The sequence below is a fragment of the Dysidea avara genome, chromosome 3, assembly GCF_963678975.1.
Source record: "Dysidea avara chromosome 3, odDysAvar1.4, whole genome shotgun sequence".
NCBI classification, from domain to species: Eukaryota; Metazoa; Porifera; class Demospongiae; order Dictyoceratida; family Dysideidae; genus Dysidea; species Dysidea avara.
In genome coordinates, this window is record NC_089274.1 from 2,222,776 (window position 1) to 2,240,422 (window position 17,647).

General features: G+C 40.4%; 1 protein-coding gene across 3 annotated transcripts in view; it reads right to left on the bottom strand.

The window, feature by feature from the left end:
• Positions 1 to 14,553, bottom strand: part of LOC136248841 (uncharacterized) — a 30,100-nt gene extending 15,547 nt beyond the window's left edge. For all 3 annotated transcript variants that reach the window (XR_010697842.1, XM_066040656.1, XM_066040657.1), the window contains exons 1-6: positions 14,396 to 14,553; positions 5,012 to 5,191; positions 4,712 to 4,877; positions 3,760 to 3,920; positions 3,594 to 3,714; positions 3,096 to 3,273 (exon numbers count right to left, since the gene is read on the bottom strand). Coding sequence is in view for 2 of the 3 variants with exons in the window: in XM_066040656.1 (XP_065896728.1) it covers positions 3,096 to 3,273; positions 3,594 to 3,714; positions 3,760 to 3,920; positions 4,712 to 4,877; positions 5,012 to 5,191; positions 14,396 to 14,529 (940 nt within the window). In the remaining variant the exon portion in view is untranslated. The remainder of the gene's footprint in view (positions 1 to 3,095; positions 3,274 to 3,593; positions 3,715 to 3,759; positions 3,921 to 4,711; positions 4,878 to 5,011; positions 5,192 to 14,395) is intronic.
• Positions 14,554 to 17,647: the final 3,094 nt, after the last annotated feature.

Sequence of the window (17,647 nt, forward strand, 5' to 3'; positions counted from 1 at the left end):
CCTGTCTTTTTTTTCTTTACCACAGGAAGAAGAAAAGATGAAGCAGTTGTACTTTAAATCTTTCTGATTTTATCAGTAAATGTACAAATTATATATATAATACATATATTTATTACAGAACTCTCCATGGTGGTTTCTTTGTAACTGAACACTCTACAAGGTGACTTCTTCTTGCTGCCCTCTCTACAGGGTGAATTGTTAGTAGCTGAACAATCTACAAGGTAACTTCTTCTAGCTGATCTCTCTACAGGGTGATTTGTTTGTAGCTGAATTATCTACAAGGTAACTTCTTCTAGCTGATCTCTCTACAGGGTGATTTGTTTGTAGCTGAATTCTGTGCAGGTGATTTGTTTGCAGCTGAGCTCTTTACAGAATGGTTTCTTTGTAGCTGAACTCTCTACAAGGTAACTTCTTCTAACTGATCTTTCTACAGGGCAATTTGTTTATGGCTGAGTTTTCTACATGGTGGTTTCTTTGAAGCTGAACTCTCTACATGGTTGTTTCTTTGTAACTGAACTCTCTACAAGGTAATTTCTTCTAGCTGATCTCTCTACAGGGTGACTTCTTTGCAGCTGAACTCTCTACATGATGGTTTCTTTGTAGCTGAACTCTCCACAAGGTAACTTCTTCTAACTGATCTCTCTACAGGGAGATTTGTTTGTAGCTTAGCTCTCTACAGGTGATTTGTTTGCAGCTGAACTCTCTACATGATGGTTCTTTGTAGCTGAACTCTCTACAAGGTAACTTCTTCTAGCTGATCTTTCTACAGGGAGATTTGTTTGTAGCTGAACCTTCTATAGGTGATTTGTTTGCAGCTGAACTCTCTACATGATGGTTTCTTTGTAACTGAACTCTCTACAAGGTAACTTCTTCTAGCTGATCTTTCTAGAGGGCGATTTGTTTGTAGCTGAACTCTCTACAAGGAAACTTCTTCTAGCTGATCTCTCTACAGGGAGATTTGTTTGTAGCTGAACTCTCTACAGGTGATTTGTTTGCAGCTGAACTCTCTACATGATGGTTTCTTTGTAGCTGAACTCTCTACAAGATAATTTCTTTTAGCTGATGTCTCTACAAGGTCACTAGTTTGTAGCTGAACTCTCTACAAGGTGACCCCTTCTAGCTGATCTTTCTACAGGGTGATTTGTTTGTAGCTGAACCCTCTACAAGGTAACTTCTTCTATCTGATCTCTCTACAGGGAGATTTGTTTGTAGCTAAACTCTCTACAGGTGATTTGTTTGCAGCGAACTCTCTACATGATGGTTTCTTTGTAACTGAACTCTCCACAAGGTAACTTCTTCTAGCTGATCTTTCTACAGGGTGATTTGTTTGTAGCTGAACTCTCTACAAGGAATCTTCTTCTAGCTGATCTCTCTACAGGGAGATTTGTTTGTAGCTGAACTCTCTACAGGTGATTTGTTTGCAGCTGAACTATCTACATGATGGTTTCTTTGTAGCAGAACTCTCTACAAGGTAACTGATGTCTCTACAAGGTCACTAGTTTGTAGCTGAACTCTCTATATGGTGGTTTCTTTGTATCTGAACTCTCTACAAGGTGACTTCTTCTAGCTGATCTCTCTACAGGGAGATTTGTTTGTAGCTGAACTCTCTACAGGTGATTTGTTTGCAGCTGAACTCTCTACATGATGGTTTCTTTGAAGCTGAACTCTCCACAAGGTAACTTCTTCTAGCTGATCTCTCTACAGGGAGATTTGTTTGTAGCTGAACTCTCTACAGGTGATTTGTTTTAAGCTGAACTCTCTACATGATGGTTTCTTTGTAGCTGAACTCTGTACGAGGTAATTTATTTTAGCTGATGTCTCTACAAGGTCACTAGTTTGTAGCTGAACTCTCTACATGATGGTTTCTTTGTAGCTGAACTCTCTACAAGGTAACTTTTTCTATTGATCTCTCTACAGGGCGATTTGTTTGTAGTTGAACTCTCTACATGGTAGTTTCTTTGTAGCTGAACTATAGTTGCATGAACTCCCTATAAGGTAAATTTTTCTAACTGATCTCTCTACAGGGTGAATTGTTTGTAGCTGATCTCTCTACAGGGTGACTTGTTTCTAGCTGATCTCTATACAGGTTACTTCTTTCTAGCTGATCTCTTGAATTCTCTTCAGGGTGACTGTTCTATTAGAATGACTGCTCTATTAGAGTATCTCGATCTCGCACTTGCTGCACCAAGTTGGATTTCATGTTATAACTCTGTGGCTTTAAGTCTGATTCTTCTACACCATTGAAGAGCCTTTCTAAGATGATTACTCCTTCTATACAGCGATTTTCAAAGCATTCGCCCTAGATTTTCAAAGCATTCGCCCTAGCGGTTTATCTGGTAGGCGTAGCAAGTAGTCGTTTTCATTAGCTAATCTTGATTGCATAATTGTTACACACTGTTGGTTTTTTCGTTGTATCTTCCTGGTTTTTAGCTCGATTTCTTTCAAACCACAAAAGGTTTGAGGTTCAATAGTTAACCTATTCACCCACCGATTTTCAGCTTCTTCCCATACGCGGTTTACCCTGTAGGCGTGACAACATATTGGTGTTATTTGTCGTGAATAATCGATCATAACTCTTTTCCTGTTTATCGTATCCTAGCCAAAGTTGGTACAGAGATGCACCTTTATACCCCCCTTCTGTGTGCCAAATTTCAAGGCAATCGGATATTGCGTTCGCGTTTTATAGCAGTTTTTGTAAGTGTGCAAAAAGAGGAAGAAAAATAAGAAGAAAAAAAAACGAAGAAACTCAGCCATTTTTGAAGTCGCATATCTCGGGAACGCTTGAAGCAATTTTGCTCTAATTTGGAATGTGGAGTGCTGAAGGTGGAGGGAGTGTCCACAGCAAAAATCGTCTTGTTTCATCACGGCAGCACAGAGCTACGAAGGTGCAAAAATTGCGTTTTCTTTCTTCCTGTCAATATACTCACGGGTGTTGTGTGTCTTGATTTTGAAGTCAATAAAATGAACTACGCACGTATAGACAAAATCTTGAGTTAGGATTGCCACATGCCATTATTCTGGCACCAGACCTCTGTACATCACAGTTACTATGATGGAATGAATACAACACACCAGAGCCTCCATAGTACACTTACTAAGTATAGAGCTCATAGTATTGTATGTCCTCAATACTGCATCCTCTGGCATAGTATATACAATTGCTTCATTGACGTCATTCATACTCTTTGCTAACTCGACATCCTTCACCAAGCCCCACCCAAACCTGGACCCCGCAAGAGCATCATGCTTGGAAGCACTGAAAATCATTATATCCTACATGTGTGAAAATAGAATCTGTAACCTACATGTATCAGTTTCTTATCAAAATGGCACCCCTACAAAATGGTAGGGACATAAATGACAATAACGAGGTTAGACTATAATGTAAGTATAATACAATGTAAAAACTGAAATGTCCACATGGCACCAAAATGTCCCAATATGGATACCGTTGTCACCAGTGGTGTTCATATTAGGGCATTTTGGTGCCCAGGGGAAACTTCATTGTAGCAAAATGGCTATACACAAAATTTAAGAATTTTAATCACATCCTGTGTAATATATTTTACCACACACACACAGAGCACACATACCTCTGACATCTTCACACTAACATTGGTGAACATAGGCCAATAGTACACCATATCATACATCACATGAGACCTGTCCTTGACCAGTGGCTTCCTTGGTTCACCATCAGGATTGTTCGGTAGTCTGTGTTATACATGAAAAGTACTGTACATTAGTAATGTAACTAACGTTACGATTTCCATGCTGAATTCCGATGAAGTGTTTGCTTGTGGGTTCCAGTTTGTTGTAGAGATATACTCAATAAGGAGGGGATAGCCGGGATAAAATGGTGTCTGTACAAATACATCTACTGCTGATGGGCAGTCAGTCCTTCCAGCATTAACACATTTCTATAACAACATTAAGAAATTGTCACGTCATGATGGGTACAAGCAATACTGTTATTATTGTAACAGTCAGTAATGAATAGCACTAGCTTGTGACATGCAACCTAATGAGTCATTAACAGTTTGACAGGAGCACATGAAAACAAGTTCTCAAGCATTTCTCAGAAGTGTAAATTGCTTATCATTATTTAAATAGCCAAATCCATCTATAAATAAAACTGCTTTGAAGCAGTAGGCAAACAGTTTAACTATAAAATTAACATATAGAAAACACAATGCATCCACCATTATCCAAATTTCAGTTATCCTAGTACCTCGATTATCTGACTTCATTTATATACAATGCTCCATTCATTTACTCTAATGGAACATGCATTTACCATACATTAGCAGCTAATCCAACAGTCATTGTATATTGGCATCTTAGGCGGCTCCAGGATTTTGGTGACTGGTTTCTGATCAAAAGCACAGCTAGACTTTAGGTGAAGACAAAAAAAAAAGTCGACACCTCCTAAGAATGGCTATTCTCCACTAAATAGTATTTGTACCACTCATAAAGCACATAAAAATCTTTATTCACAACTTCATAGTTTGCTACACAGAGCCTACACTACTCTGAATACTGTGAGTAAGTGACTGACTGCTCTATTAGAGTATCATGATCTAAATGTGACCAGTTTCCAGAAACTTCAGAAACCCCCTGGAGCCGCCCCTGGGAATTAGCTTAGTTTACTGAGCAAATTCGCTTATCTGAATCTAATTCTAAGTTTGGATAACTGATGAACTGTACTTGCATTTATAATACTCCTTGACAGAGCAATGATAGCCACATAAAGCAAATTGGTTGCTCCCACTCCATAAACAATTGTATACCCATCAATCTCAGCATTCTTGACTACAGTGTGTAACTGTTTAATGGCTGCTTCAATTGGTGGGAATATCTTATCCTGATATGCAGGACTGTAATGAAAGATGACACACAATGAAATTCACAATAGAGAAACTGACAATTATATGCTTGTGTGCAAGTGTACGTGTTGCCTCTGTGTGTGCGTGTGTGTGTGTGTGTGTGTGTGACAATCCACACATCATACTGGTAGTCAGCAGGAATACTGAGACAGGGAATGTAGGATGAGTTGGTAGTCCAGTACTCTGCCAACACTTCCGGGTTTCCAGCTAGTGATTGTATATGACACTCCTTCAGGCTAGACACCTTTTGACAATGTTCACCAGAGAAACACTGGTAACAATCTTGCTCTCCTACCCCATGACATCTGGTGGTGGAAAAGATTAAACTTGTAATCTACATCCTCACACACACAGTGGTATATTGTGTGATCAAGATGTTTGTTATTACACTAGTGATTACTAACAAGACATATGTACATAGTTCTGTGCTCCCGTCTCCTAATTAGATGGTTGTTAAGTACAAACGTGTCCACTTTCTTGCACAAGCATACCAAATTAAGCAAACTCCGTTTAGGAATTCTTGAGGCAGAAGCCCCAAATTTTACCCATAATTCATTTGTTTTGGACTTTTCAGAAACACAAACAGTACAATAATAATAATAATACAGAAACAAAAATGTACAATTACATTTGTATGTTCTCCCTTCACTTTGAGGCATTTGCAGTTGCATTACCACTCAAAAAACTAATACATTTCAACAACAACACAACAGAAATGTGGAAACATGTTACAACGTAGTGAAACAAGGGAGGTGCCTACACCTGAAGATATACTAGTGGACACTTTAATCCCTAATTCAGTCATGGGTATAGACAGAAGTAGGGATTAAACGTCCATTAGTATGTATAGGCAACCTGCATTTTTTGAACAAGCAGCTTCTATTTTGCCTCATGGCACCAATATGATACTGATTAGGGGGTCCAGGCAAATGATGGGGATAAGCATTTTGAGGCAATTGTAGTAGCTACTACTACTTGAGAATGGCTAGCATTCACAAATTTAGACTAGCACAACCAGCATAAAATTGTCAATAATTTATGCATTTGTGCCTGAAAACATTTCACTTAGGTAAATTTAAGCCATCACATACTGTATAAAGGGAAACTTTGGCGGGGGTAAACTTTGGCGGGGGTAAACTTTGGCGAATAGCAAGCTAAATCACGTTTGGTGAAATAAACTTAGGCGAATTCAAGCTCAATCTATAGCTATAATCTCAGATGCTACGTGTTTGGCGAATTTGTAGCGAATTGCCAAATTCACCAAAGTTTCCCTCTATATGGTATTACTGATCATTGTGTAACACCTGAAACCTTTGAGAATAATACAGCAAAAAAAAAAGTGCAACATGCACTAATAGTAATGATGTAGCAAGAAACTTGAGGTGATTACTGCATCACTTGGATAATCCACTGAAAAGTCTACAACCATCACCGTGGTGGATCTGAGTGAGGCGATATCATCCCTGAGAGATGTTACTCCAAAAATCCTACTAAGCAATGTACAGTAACTGTCTTTTGTTACTCAGACAAAAGGATTGATGTGCACGGAATGTCTACTTGCAAACAGGTATATATTTTACCAAACCATGATTAGGCTGTGCAAACATTATTAATTGTTTCTCATCCCCACCACATTCCTTTTTACCTCACTGCCTCAAATTTCATTATTGCTGTTATCAATCACATGCACACGTATTTTGATACTAAAAAGGCTGGCTATCATTTTACAGCACAGCAAATGTCATTTGCACCTCAGAAACAGTGGTAAAACATAATACTAGTTCTTAAATTAACCTTTATAGTAACGGACAGGTTGATTTGGAGTATTTATGAACAATGAAAAATGACCTCCCGCCTGCAAGGAAATCTGTGGATGAGAAACAAGCAATCAAGTTTGCCTGGCCTACCTTGTGGATAACAAAGTGGTATCAGTCCCTGTATGACATCTGGCATTGTTTCTGACAAGCACAATCTAACCATTTAAGTAGTACATGACAATGTGATGAGAGACATCTTTAATATTATTAAGGCAATAATACAATATAAATACAGGGGGCTGCAGCAGGGACATACCGAGGGGGTTTCCAGGGGTTTCAGGAAACCCCTTTCAGTGTACAATATAAAGGAAAATTATTGCTCAGACAGAATGGCCAATCAAAAGTAATTTGATTGGCCATTTCTGAAATTGCATGGCCATAAGATAGAGGTGTACTAGCCTAGTGTGCAAAACACACTCTGCAGTGTGAAGCACAAGCCTTCTAGGGGGGTCTGGGGGTGTGCCCCCCCCCAGGAAATTTTTGAAAAAGGATCACTCCAAGATTGAATTTGAGACCACTTTCAGCTACTTTCATGCACATGCATTTTACAGAGAATTAATTGTTTATTAGTAATACGTGTACAAAATTTGTGTTGCTGCATACATATTTTACAAAAAAAACTATGAATCAATGTATTGTACAGCCAGTTTGTAGACTTAGCTAGGCTAAATACTTTGTTACAAGTGGTGTTGAGCCAGCACAGATTGAATTATCAACTAGCTATTGCTAAAGTTTCTCTTGTGAATAGCAATAGATCAATACTTACTCTCGAACTTTCCGCGTGCAGAACACTTTTATCACGTGACTTTTCCACTTTCTCCAGCCACTGCATCTCTACAGATTATAACCACGAAATGGCCATCTTATACTTAATATCGTACCTCCACTTCGCAAACATTACTTTCTTGTCTTCTCTTGGAAGGTGGCACTCGTGTAGTCAGTGTAGTGATCGCTTCTTCACAACATCGACAGTAACCCACAATCGATACTTTGGGTAAATACGAGGTGCAGTGCTCTAGCTTACGCATGCGCATCGAGTCGATGCTTCGACGGGATCGAGACTTCACGTAGTGATTAAATAGCTTCGGTAAGGAAAGTTAACGATACGACAATAATAATAACTATAATATTACATGTTATAAAGACTAATAATATAGAATTACAGTTGTAAGGCACAAATGGCCGACCAACGGCTACATTGATCGGTCAACAGCATCACTTGGTCGGAAAATGGCCGAGGGTCGACCGTTATATTGTACTCTGCCTTTGGATTTTACACATTTAAGAAATTGAAACTTCAGGTTTCCAGAATCTGGAATTTATCAAGGAACAGGACATATTTTAAACATGACAGCAACACTTATAGCGTTGTTCTGAATTATGATTTTGGTGAAAAGATCGAGATACTCTAATACAGCAGTCAGGTAATTATATAAAACTACTCTAGTCTGGCACCACTGACCCTATTTTAGGTTCCTATAAGTGCCCCAAAAAATAGGGTATGGTCTGTCTAGAATCAAGGACTTGTGCCACCATTACCAAAAACTGGTGCATCTAATTAAATCGCAGTATTGCCAATTAAATGCATCGTGGCTGCACAACTGAGTAAATACTGGGACAAAAGTCACAAAACAAAAGTTGCGTGAGTTCTTCTTGTGTCAGGGTGAATGAACCAGGGATGATTTTTCATTTAACATATGTGTGTAATAGACACCTTCCCTTGGAAAGTAGAATTATCACCTCCACAGCCTAAACATCAACCGCCCATAGAAAGTAACTCCTAAAGGCATCACTGTCATGATTGGATTCTTCACTATTCGTGATCTCTTACTATAGTTGTTAATGCAAGCTGTAGTGTAATTACACATTCCTAAGCACAAGTCCTGAATACTACACAGACCAGACCCTGGGACACTTATAAGCACCTAAAATAGGTTCGGCAGCGACAGACCAGAGGACGTTGGACACGCAAACGTGAGCGCATACATTTGTACTGAAAGTATAACCAAGCGTTTGGCGAAGTTTTAACAAATATCATTCGAAAGTGCACTTCAAGTTTAGTATGTTCAGGCGGTCTACCCCAGTCTACCCCACTACTCCAAGCACATAAATTGCAGTTGAAATCTCAGGAGATCACGTGTGTTGTGAGTTCATCAGTGTAATCGATAGGTAGAACTATAGGGACACCTTATGTGCTTGTAGTTGAGCCCAGTTAATCGTCAAAGAAAGTATGTGGATGCTACAATCGCCTCCAAATAGACTAAGGAAGCGGACGCCGCCCATCCTGGGCCTTACGGAGAATCGAATAGAGAACGGGAAACCTGGGCACTTATGTTTCAGTAAGAATTCTGTTGTACATCACAATAAACACAAGGTTGTACTATATTTAGAACTTGCACCGCACTATAATTAGAGTTTTTGCATGCACGTGCACAGTTGTTGTAAGACTTGTGATTTTGTTGTGAGCACGTTTTATCTGATCCAATCTTTATTCATCAACTGTTTGTCAGAACTTTACATGGTGTCAGAAGTGGGATCAAACTCTTATTCTCATCATGGATAATTTGAAACCACCGGGAGAATTGGATTTGTGTACCAATGGGCCAATCACCATTGTGGAGAGATGGCGGCAGTGGAAGCAGACGATGCAACTGTTTATCGAATTGAGTATGCCCAAGAAAACTGAAAGGGAGAAGTGCAGCGCCTTCCTCTACACCATAGGCCAGGCTGGGCGAGACGTGTACAACACGATGCAATTGACGGAGGAAGAAACGGACAAGATCGAAGTCTTATTTGCCAAATTCGAAGTGTACTGTAAACCCAAACAGAATGTCGCTATTGAGCGATACCGTTTCAACACGCGAGCCCAAAGTAAGGAGGAGACAGTTGATCAATATGTGCTAGAGCTAAGACTAATCGCAAAGAATTGTGGATTTGGCAATTTAGAAGATCAATTGATTAGAGACAGAATTGTTTGTGGCACATGTTCAGAAGATGTACGACAGCGGCTGCTGCGTGTTGATGGAAAAAGCCATATCAATTTGCCGCGCAGATGCAGAATCCAAGAAGAGCTCCCAATACATTGCTGAAACAAGTGCAGAAGTTTTTGGGTTGAAACAGAAGTACAACAATCGTCACAACACCCAGTCCAGAGTTGCCAGGAAGCCCCCAGAAGAGCTCACACAGCAAAAACGTACATGTGGTAATTGTGGTCTTGCGCACCCCAGAAAGCAATGTCCTGCGTATGGTAAGCAGTGCCTCAAGTGTAACAAATTCAACCATTTTGCAAAGCTCTGCAGAAGTGCTCCCCACAAAATTGATGCTATTGAACAGGCTGAACGGTGTGAATACCACAGTGACTCAGATGGTGGGGAATCTTTGTTCATTGATGCCATCAAGAATGATACAGAAATTTCAAACAATGACTGCTACACAACACTCCCAGTAGAGGGCACCCCAATTAATTCAAAGTTGACACTGGATCACAAGTGAACATCTTACCAGTTTCAGTGTATCATAAGTTGACCACCCAATCACCACTCAAGAGGTGCAACACTAAACTCACAAGTTACAGTGGTGGGAATCTGAAAGTGTTAGGGCGCAGCCATCTAAGCTGCAGACAGAAGAAATTGCTCTTTTATGTGGTGGACACAACACAAGACCCAATTCTGGGCCTATCAGCATCTCAGGAGTTGGGTATAATCAAGATTGTGTTAAATATAATGCAGGGTTCAGCTTCAGATCAACTTATCATGATGTACCCGAAGTTATTCAAAGGCTTGGGTTGTCTCAAGGCACCTTACCACATTCAAACAGATCCATCAGTCATCCCAGTCATAACACCATGTCGAAACCACCCTGTGGCCATAAGGGACAGACTAAAACAAACGCTAAATGAAATGGAAGCAATGGGTGTAATAAGAAAGGTGGATCAGCCCACAGACTGGGTGAACTCCCTTGTTGTAATTGAAAAACCACAGTTAAAGAAACTATGTGTCTGTCTCGACCCCAGGCCTCTCAATAATGCTATTCGCCGAGAACATTTTCAGTTGCCAACCCTTGAGGACATAACTACCCGATTATCAGGAGCTCATGTTTTTACCAAGCTGGACGCCAACCATGGCTATTGGTAAATACCCATTATCAGAAGAGAGCCAACTGCTGACCACTTTTAACAGCGTATTTGGTAGGTACTGTTTTATGCGGATGCCTTTTGGAATCAAGTCAGCCCAAGAGGTTTTTCAAAAGAGAATGAGTCAACTGCTTGGTGACCTGCCAGGGGTAGAAACTGATATTGATGACATTCTTGTATGGGGCACCAACCAAGAAGAGCATGATAGCACGTTAACGGCAGTACTAAAGAGATGTGAAGAGATCGACCTCACTTTGAACAAAGATAAGTGCCTATTTGGAGTTTCAGAGGTATCCTACATTGGTCACATTCTCAATGCTACTGGTGTTCAACCAGACCCTTCGAAGGTCAAAGCAATCACAAATATGCCACCACCATATGACAGAAAGGGTGTGGAAAGGTTACTTGGAACAATCAATTACCTGTCAAAGTTCATTCCCAACATGTCAACCGTAATCCAACCGATCCGAGAATTGCTGAAGTCAGAGATCATGTTTGAATGGATGGAGCCCCAAGAAAGAGCGTTTTGCAAAGTCAAAGAGATCTTATCTAAACATCCTGCACTAGCATATTTTGACGTAGCAAAACCTGTGACCATATCATGTGATGCTTCACAGTCTGGACTAGGGGCTGCCATTCTGCAAGATGATAAACCTGTTGCGTTTGCCTCCAGGGTTCTCACCGAGGCAGAAACAAGGTATGATCAAATTGAAAAAGAATTACTAGCAGTAGTTTTTGCTTTCAACAGTATGTCTATGGGACAGAGGTGACAGTGGAGTCTGACCACAAACCACTAGAAGCAATTACCAAAAAACAGTTGTCGGCTACACCACCAAGACTGCAGAGAATGCTTCTACAATTGCAAAAGTACAGTTTTACTTTAAAATACAAACCAGATAAAGAAATGTTAATAGCTGACACTCTATCGCGTGCCTATCTTGAGGATGAGCCCCCTTCAGAAGATCTTGGTGAGGACCTGGTCTGTGCAGTAAATCAAGTGATCAGTAACCTTCCAGTATCAGATGCCAAGTTAGAAGTAATACGACAGGCAACAGCAAATGATCCTGTTATGCTCAAACTACAAGACACCATCAAATGTGGGTGGCCCACTAATCGATTTCAAGTTTCTAATGACCTCAAGCCCTATTGGACTTTTCGAGAGGAACTAAGTGAAGCTGATGGAATTCTTCTCAAAGGGGAAAAGATAATGATACCAAGTACTCTGAGAAAAGATATGCTGGCAAAGATTCACACAAGCCACCTGGGGGTGGTCAAATGCAAACAGAGGGCAAAAAATGTTTTTTCTGGCCAGGAATGTCAAGAGACATTGAGGAACTTGTATCCACATGTGACATCTGCTTACAATATCAGCCATCAAACTCCAAAGAGCCCATGATACCCAGTGAGATGCCCACCAGACCTTGGGAGTTGGTGTCAACGGACTTGTTTAGTCTGGACGGAGAAGACTTTTTGCTGATCGTAGATAGCTATTCACAGTACATAGAAATAGCCAAGCTGTCCAACACCTCAAGTAAAAAAGTAATTGAGTGTACTAAATCCGTGTTTGCTCGCCACGGCATACCAACAACAGTCAAAAGTGATAATGGGCCCCAGTACACTGCAGCAGAATACAAAGAGTTTAGCAGAACTTGGGGATTCAAGCACATCACTGTAAGTCCATACCACCCACAGGCCAATGGCCTAGCAGAGAAATCAGTTCAAATCATCAAACAATTGTTGAAAAAAGCCAAAGCAGACGGAAAGGACCCCTACCTCAGCTTGTTGGAATACAGAAACTCCACAGTGAAGAGTATTGGTTCTCCAGCACAATTAGCAATGGATCGCCGATTGAACTCTGTGCTACCATGCATCCCAGAACTGCTAGCTCCGAAAACAATAGAACCAAAGAAAGTCATGGAATCAATCCAGAAAGCAAAGGAAGTTAACAGAAAATACTACAACCAGGGTGTTAAAGACCTTCCTAAACTACAACCAAATGACTCGGTTAGAATTCAGATGAATGGAGAGTGGGTTCAGGGAAGAGTGATAAAACTAGCTGGAACACCAAGGTCATACATAGTAGAAGGACCAGGTGGTCGAGAATATAGACGAAACCGTAGACACCTTAAAAAGACTTTCCAACTCCCATCTGCAACCAGTGTAGATGACGATGATGATGTGGAGGCACAACCTGGAGAACTAGAGACAGTCGAACAATCCAATAACCCACCTCCATCAGTTAATAGCCCACCTCCATCAGTTGTGACTTCAACAGGACGCACCATCAGGGCTCCCCCAAGATATCAAGACTTTGTAAGACACTAAACTACATGCACACAGCACACCTGTTGTAACTTTTATTAGGGGGAGTTGTACTATATTTAGAACTTGCACCGTACTATAATTAGAGTTTTTGCACGCACGTGCACAGTTGTTGTAAGACTTGTGATTTTGTTGTGAGCACATTTTATCTGATCCAATCTTTATTCATCAACTGTTTGTCAGAACTTTACAAAGGTACAGGTGGCTACCCCACCCTTCGGCACAACGAACTTAGGGATTTCACTGCTGTCATCCTGTCAGAAGTCTGTACTGATGTGTGTGTTGAGCCCCCTTTACAGTCTCTCTCTGGTGAAACACTCACATACGCTACTGCAAATCATGAGGATGGAGCACGATTGGATGTTTCAGCTGTTGGGTTCTGGGGTGGTCACCACCAACGGGCTTTCTTTGATGTTAAGGTGTTTAATCCAACTGCTTCGTCATACCGTGCTACACCAGTGGCTTCATTGTATCGGAGATTTGAAAAGGAGAAACGTAGGAAATATGAGCAGAGGATTAGGGAGGTTGAGATGGGTTCATTTACCCCATTAGTCTTTTCAACGTTTGGTGGAATCAGTGGATGTACCAGCATCTTTTACAAACGTCTAGCCTACTTACTGTCCCTGAAGAGAGAAGTTCCCTACAGCAGCGTAATGTCTTGGCTACGTTGTCGCATCAGCTTCTCGTTGCTCCGCTCAGCGATTGCGTGCCTTAGGGGGGTGCGCTCCCACAGTGGTTGTCCCATCAGCCATAGGGCACTTGACCTTGTACTATCAGAGGGTCGGGTGCCTTCCCCCTAATTATTTAAATTGCTCCATTTAATCTCATTCCAATTTTTGTCTAGCACTTCAACATCTAGTGCTAGGGGTGGTGGCAAGGGGTGCTGGTTACCCCGGGGAGAAAAAAAAAAACAAAAAAAACAAACAAAGGTAGAGTGGTATGGCTATATTGATAAAACCTTTTTGGTATCAGAAATATGCAATTAACGATAATAGTTTTTAGTAGCGCTTATAGAGTGAATATAACCTCCAATATGTCATAGATAATATGCTCGAGTATAAGTCACTTAGCTGTAGTAAAAATCCCCTTTTCAAAATTCCTCCGTACGCCCCTGTGCAGGTACCATACACTGATGCTCACAGCGCGCAGGGTGGTCAGTACAGGAGCCCTGGAAAAACTCTTACATCAATACAAAACTAATACATAATCCCCCGTTATGCAGCACACAATCCACACACCTGTTCAATAGTGGGTCCCATTTTCCTCCAGGAAAACACGGATCAGGTGAAGGTCTGGTGCAGAGGTCTACTCCATAACTAGTGTCGCTTACAGTTGGGTACGCTAAGAGAACGAAGATGCAAGCAAGCTTCATATCACGTTGAACATTGCGATTGTGGTTTCGACTTTTCTCGTGCACAGTCGGGCCCGCGCTAATAGAGGTTAACTCGAACCACGCTCGAACCCACAATCGCGATGTTTATGTAGTCTAGATCACACAAAAGAATTCTCACCTTTGCTAATTAATAGATACAACGGAAAACAAGTAAACAAACAATAACAACAAAATTTTATTTTTATATTCACTGACACCCTTGCCATGCCCACACAGGTTCTTCCTTAGGACCAAATACGTGGTCACATGTGACCGAGGACTATCATATTTTCTGTAATTTATGTACTTTCATCATTTCATAATTGATGGTTTTCTCTCTTAGAACCTAATTACAATAAACGATGTATGCTTGACCAAATTTGGCACTTTGAGGGTCAATATAGAATATGGTTTTTTTTTTAAATTAGAACAGTAGTAATAAAAGTAAACATCCTTGATTATGGAATACCGGGCTATTGCAATGTGTAGCTACATGTTTAAAGATTAATCACGAACATGTTGCCATCAGCCAGCCTTTCATTCATTAGGCCGAGAACGTAGCAGTATATGCAGAGATAGTTTGGGGCTGGTAACTCTATAGTACTGAACATTATCCTCAGAACAAGTGAATTGTGAGGCTAATACTAAATCTAACAGGAAGTTTGCTGTTAATATAGTTACAATGTAACACCAATCACCTACTAAAAGCTCAGGCAATGGCTACACCATACAACGAAGTACCCTCACAAAATTTAAATAGTATACGAGACGATTTTTTGAAATTTGATTTGCTATTATTTTGGATAGGAATTTTTGTGATTTAGTATAAATAGCAAACTATTGTTTGGTGTTCACATAAATTAATTCTCATCATACAGCTGTACACACTGTAAATGCACATACACATCTTTCTGTTCAAATGTGAGATTTTCAATGTTCCTTCCTTCAGTGGAGATGGCCAGAAAATGCACAATTGTGTACAGTAGTGCAGAAAACTGGTGAATATAATAATAATAATAATAAACTTTACAGTGTATATTTGATTCACTCTTCAGGCCCGTAGCCAGGGGGGTTCTGAAGAACCGCCCTCTTGGGAAAAAGGTCCACAATTTCAGTAAAAAGCAATGGCGGATCCAGCATGGGGCATTTGGGGCAAATGCCCCCCCACCTTGTGGAGGAGCCATACAGCCATGCTTCAGATTAAAATAGCTACTAAACTTGCAGACATGCCAACTCTCACGCATTAGGCGTGAGTCTCACTCTTTGGCTAGTAATCTCACGCTCTCACGCCTAACCCTCTGTTTCTCACTCTTTCAGCTTAATTCTCACGCATTTCTCACGCCTGATCTGCTTTGTAATTAGCCCTGTGCTTAAAATTGGGCAGACCTGTGCTTATTGTTGTACTTAGAACATGCGACGACCTTTTTTTTTTTTTTTTTTTTTGGTCTTCACTACCAAAAATCCTGGAGCTGCACTTGAATCTGGTCCACACTGCTGGTAGTGTTTGAGGTCTCACTCCTAAAATTGTTCAGAGGTTGGCATCTCTGAACTTGTGTCAGGCCAAGATCAGTTTATTAGCTAACTCATGAAAATATGCACATTTTACTAGCATTTATTACAAATTAAAAGCAAACCAGTCAAACTGGCTGTGAAATTGCCGCCCAGCATCTTCGTTCGTGCTAAGCGCCTCTAAATTTAATTATCGTGTTGCTGTTTTAATGATATTCAGGGCCTTTTAAACAGCCTTAAGACTTCACAGCCATCTGAAAAGGCCAAAATGGCAAAAAATCAACTGTGAGACACTACTGAGAGGTGATTATTTGTTGCTTCAAAAATGCAGCACTGAACTAGATAGAGAATCTGGCTCTCCCCAACCACCTACAACTTAGCCGGTTGTATACAATCACTGGACTGGACTAGTGGACTGGACTGGTGGACTCAGTTTTTTTTTTTTTTGTTTGTTTTTCATTTTAGTACATATTTGGGCAACTGGTCGTAGCTATTGCTACATTGAATGTAAAATATGCAGGTGAATCTGTCTACTTGGCACTGTCTGTTATCTTAGAATTGTGTGCAATTCTCTCTCTCTTGGCATAATCTGTATTGTACGACTACCATTTGTCTTATCATGAAGTACAAACCATACAGTACATGTGTATGTAGTGTTGTAGTATCCATGCAAGTTATAGTCATGGAGTCAGCTAAATTAAGTGGCAACAGTTAACTGTCTTGCTATTTATTCAATAGCTGATAAAAAGGTTCTATAGTTTTTGCACGACCGCAATAACAAGTGAAATCACATGCACAAGATTTCAACCAATCAAATTGATCCATTTTGAACTTTAAACTATAATTACCACATGTGACTTCTGTTTTAGATTTGTTGACATGCAAGAACTATTAGAACCTCTGTACATAGCTGAAGCTGGGCAATGTTGACAAGTCTGGCATGATCACACCTTTCTTTGGTTTGTGTGTGGGTTTCTTTATGTGTGGGGGAGTGGTCTAACTACATGAGACTAACATACTTTCAACCAGTTGCCCAAATATTTAGTTAAAAAAGGGAAAAATACCTGAGTCCAGTCCACCAGTCCAGTCCAGTGATTGTATACAACCAACTTAGCCTGTGTGTGCCCCTCCCCTTGCCAGCTCCTGGATCCGCCCCTGATTTAAAGGTCCACAATTTTAGTATACATGTCCAAATTTTCAGTAGCAAAAGTCCGTTAGCTACGGTTTACTAAATACCACTAATAAAAAGCTATAAATTAAGTGCTCTGAGTAGCCAGCTCATTCAGTGCTTGTAATGGAATGCAAGTTCGAGATACTCTAATAGAGCAGTCAACCACTCTAATAGAACAATCACTCTAATAGAACAATCATTCTAATAGAACAGCCACAACTACATTTTCCTTAAAAAGCTGTATGTAACTGCTTAATTTATTTACACAACATATATTGAGAATGTCTAAACTAGAGCTTTCATTAAAATTTTGATAGGCAAGCCCCCCCCCCATGCAGATTGAGCCCATGAATAGCATCCATGCATGCTTCAACTCCATGCAATGTGTAAAGTTCATTGTTTAAAAACTATTTGTTCTGCTCCACTACCCCTATTGAC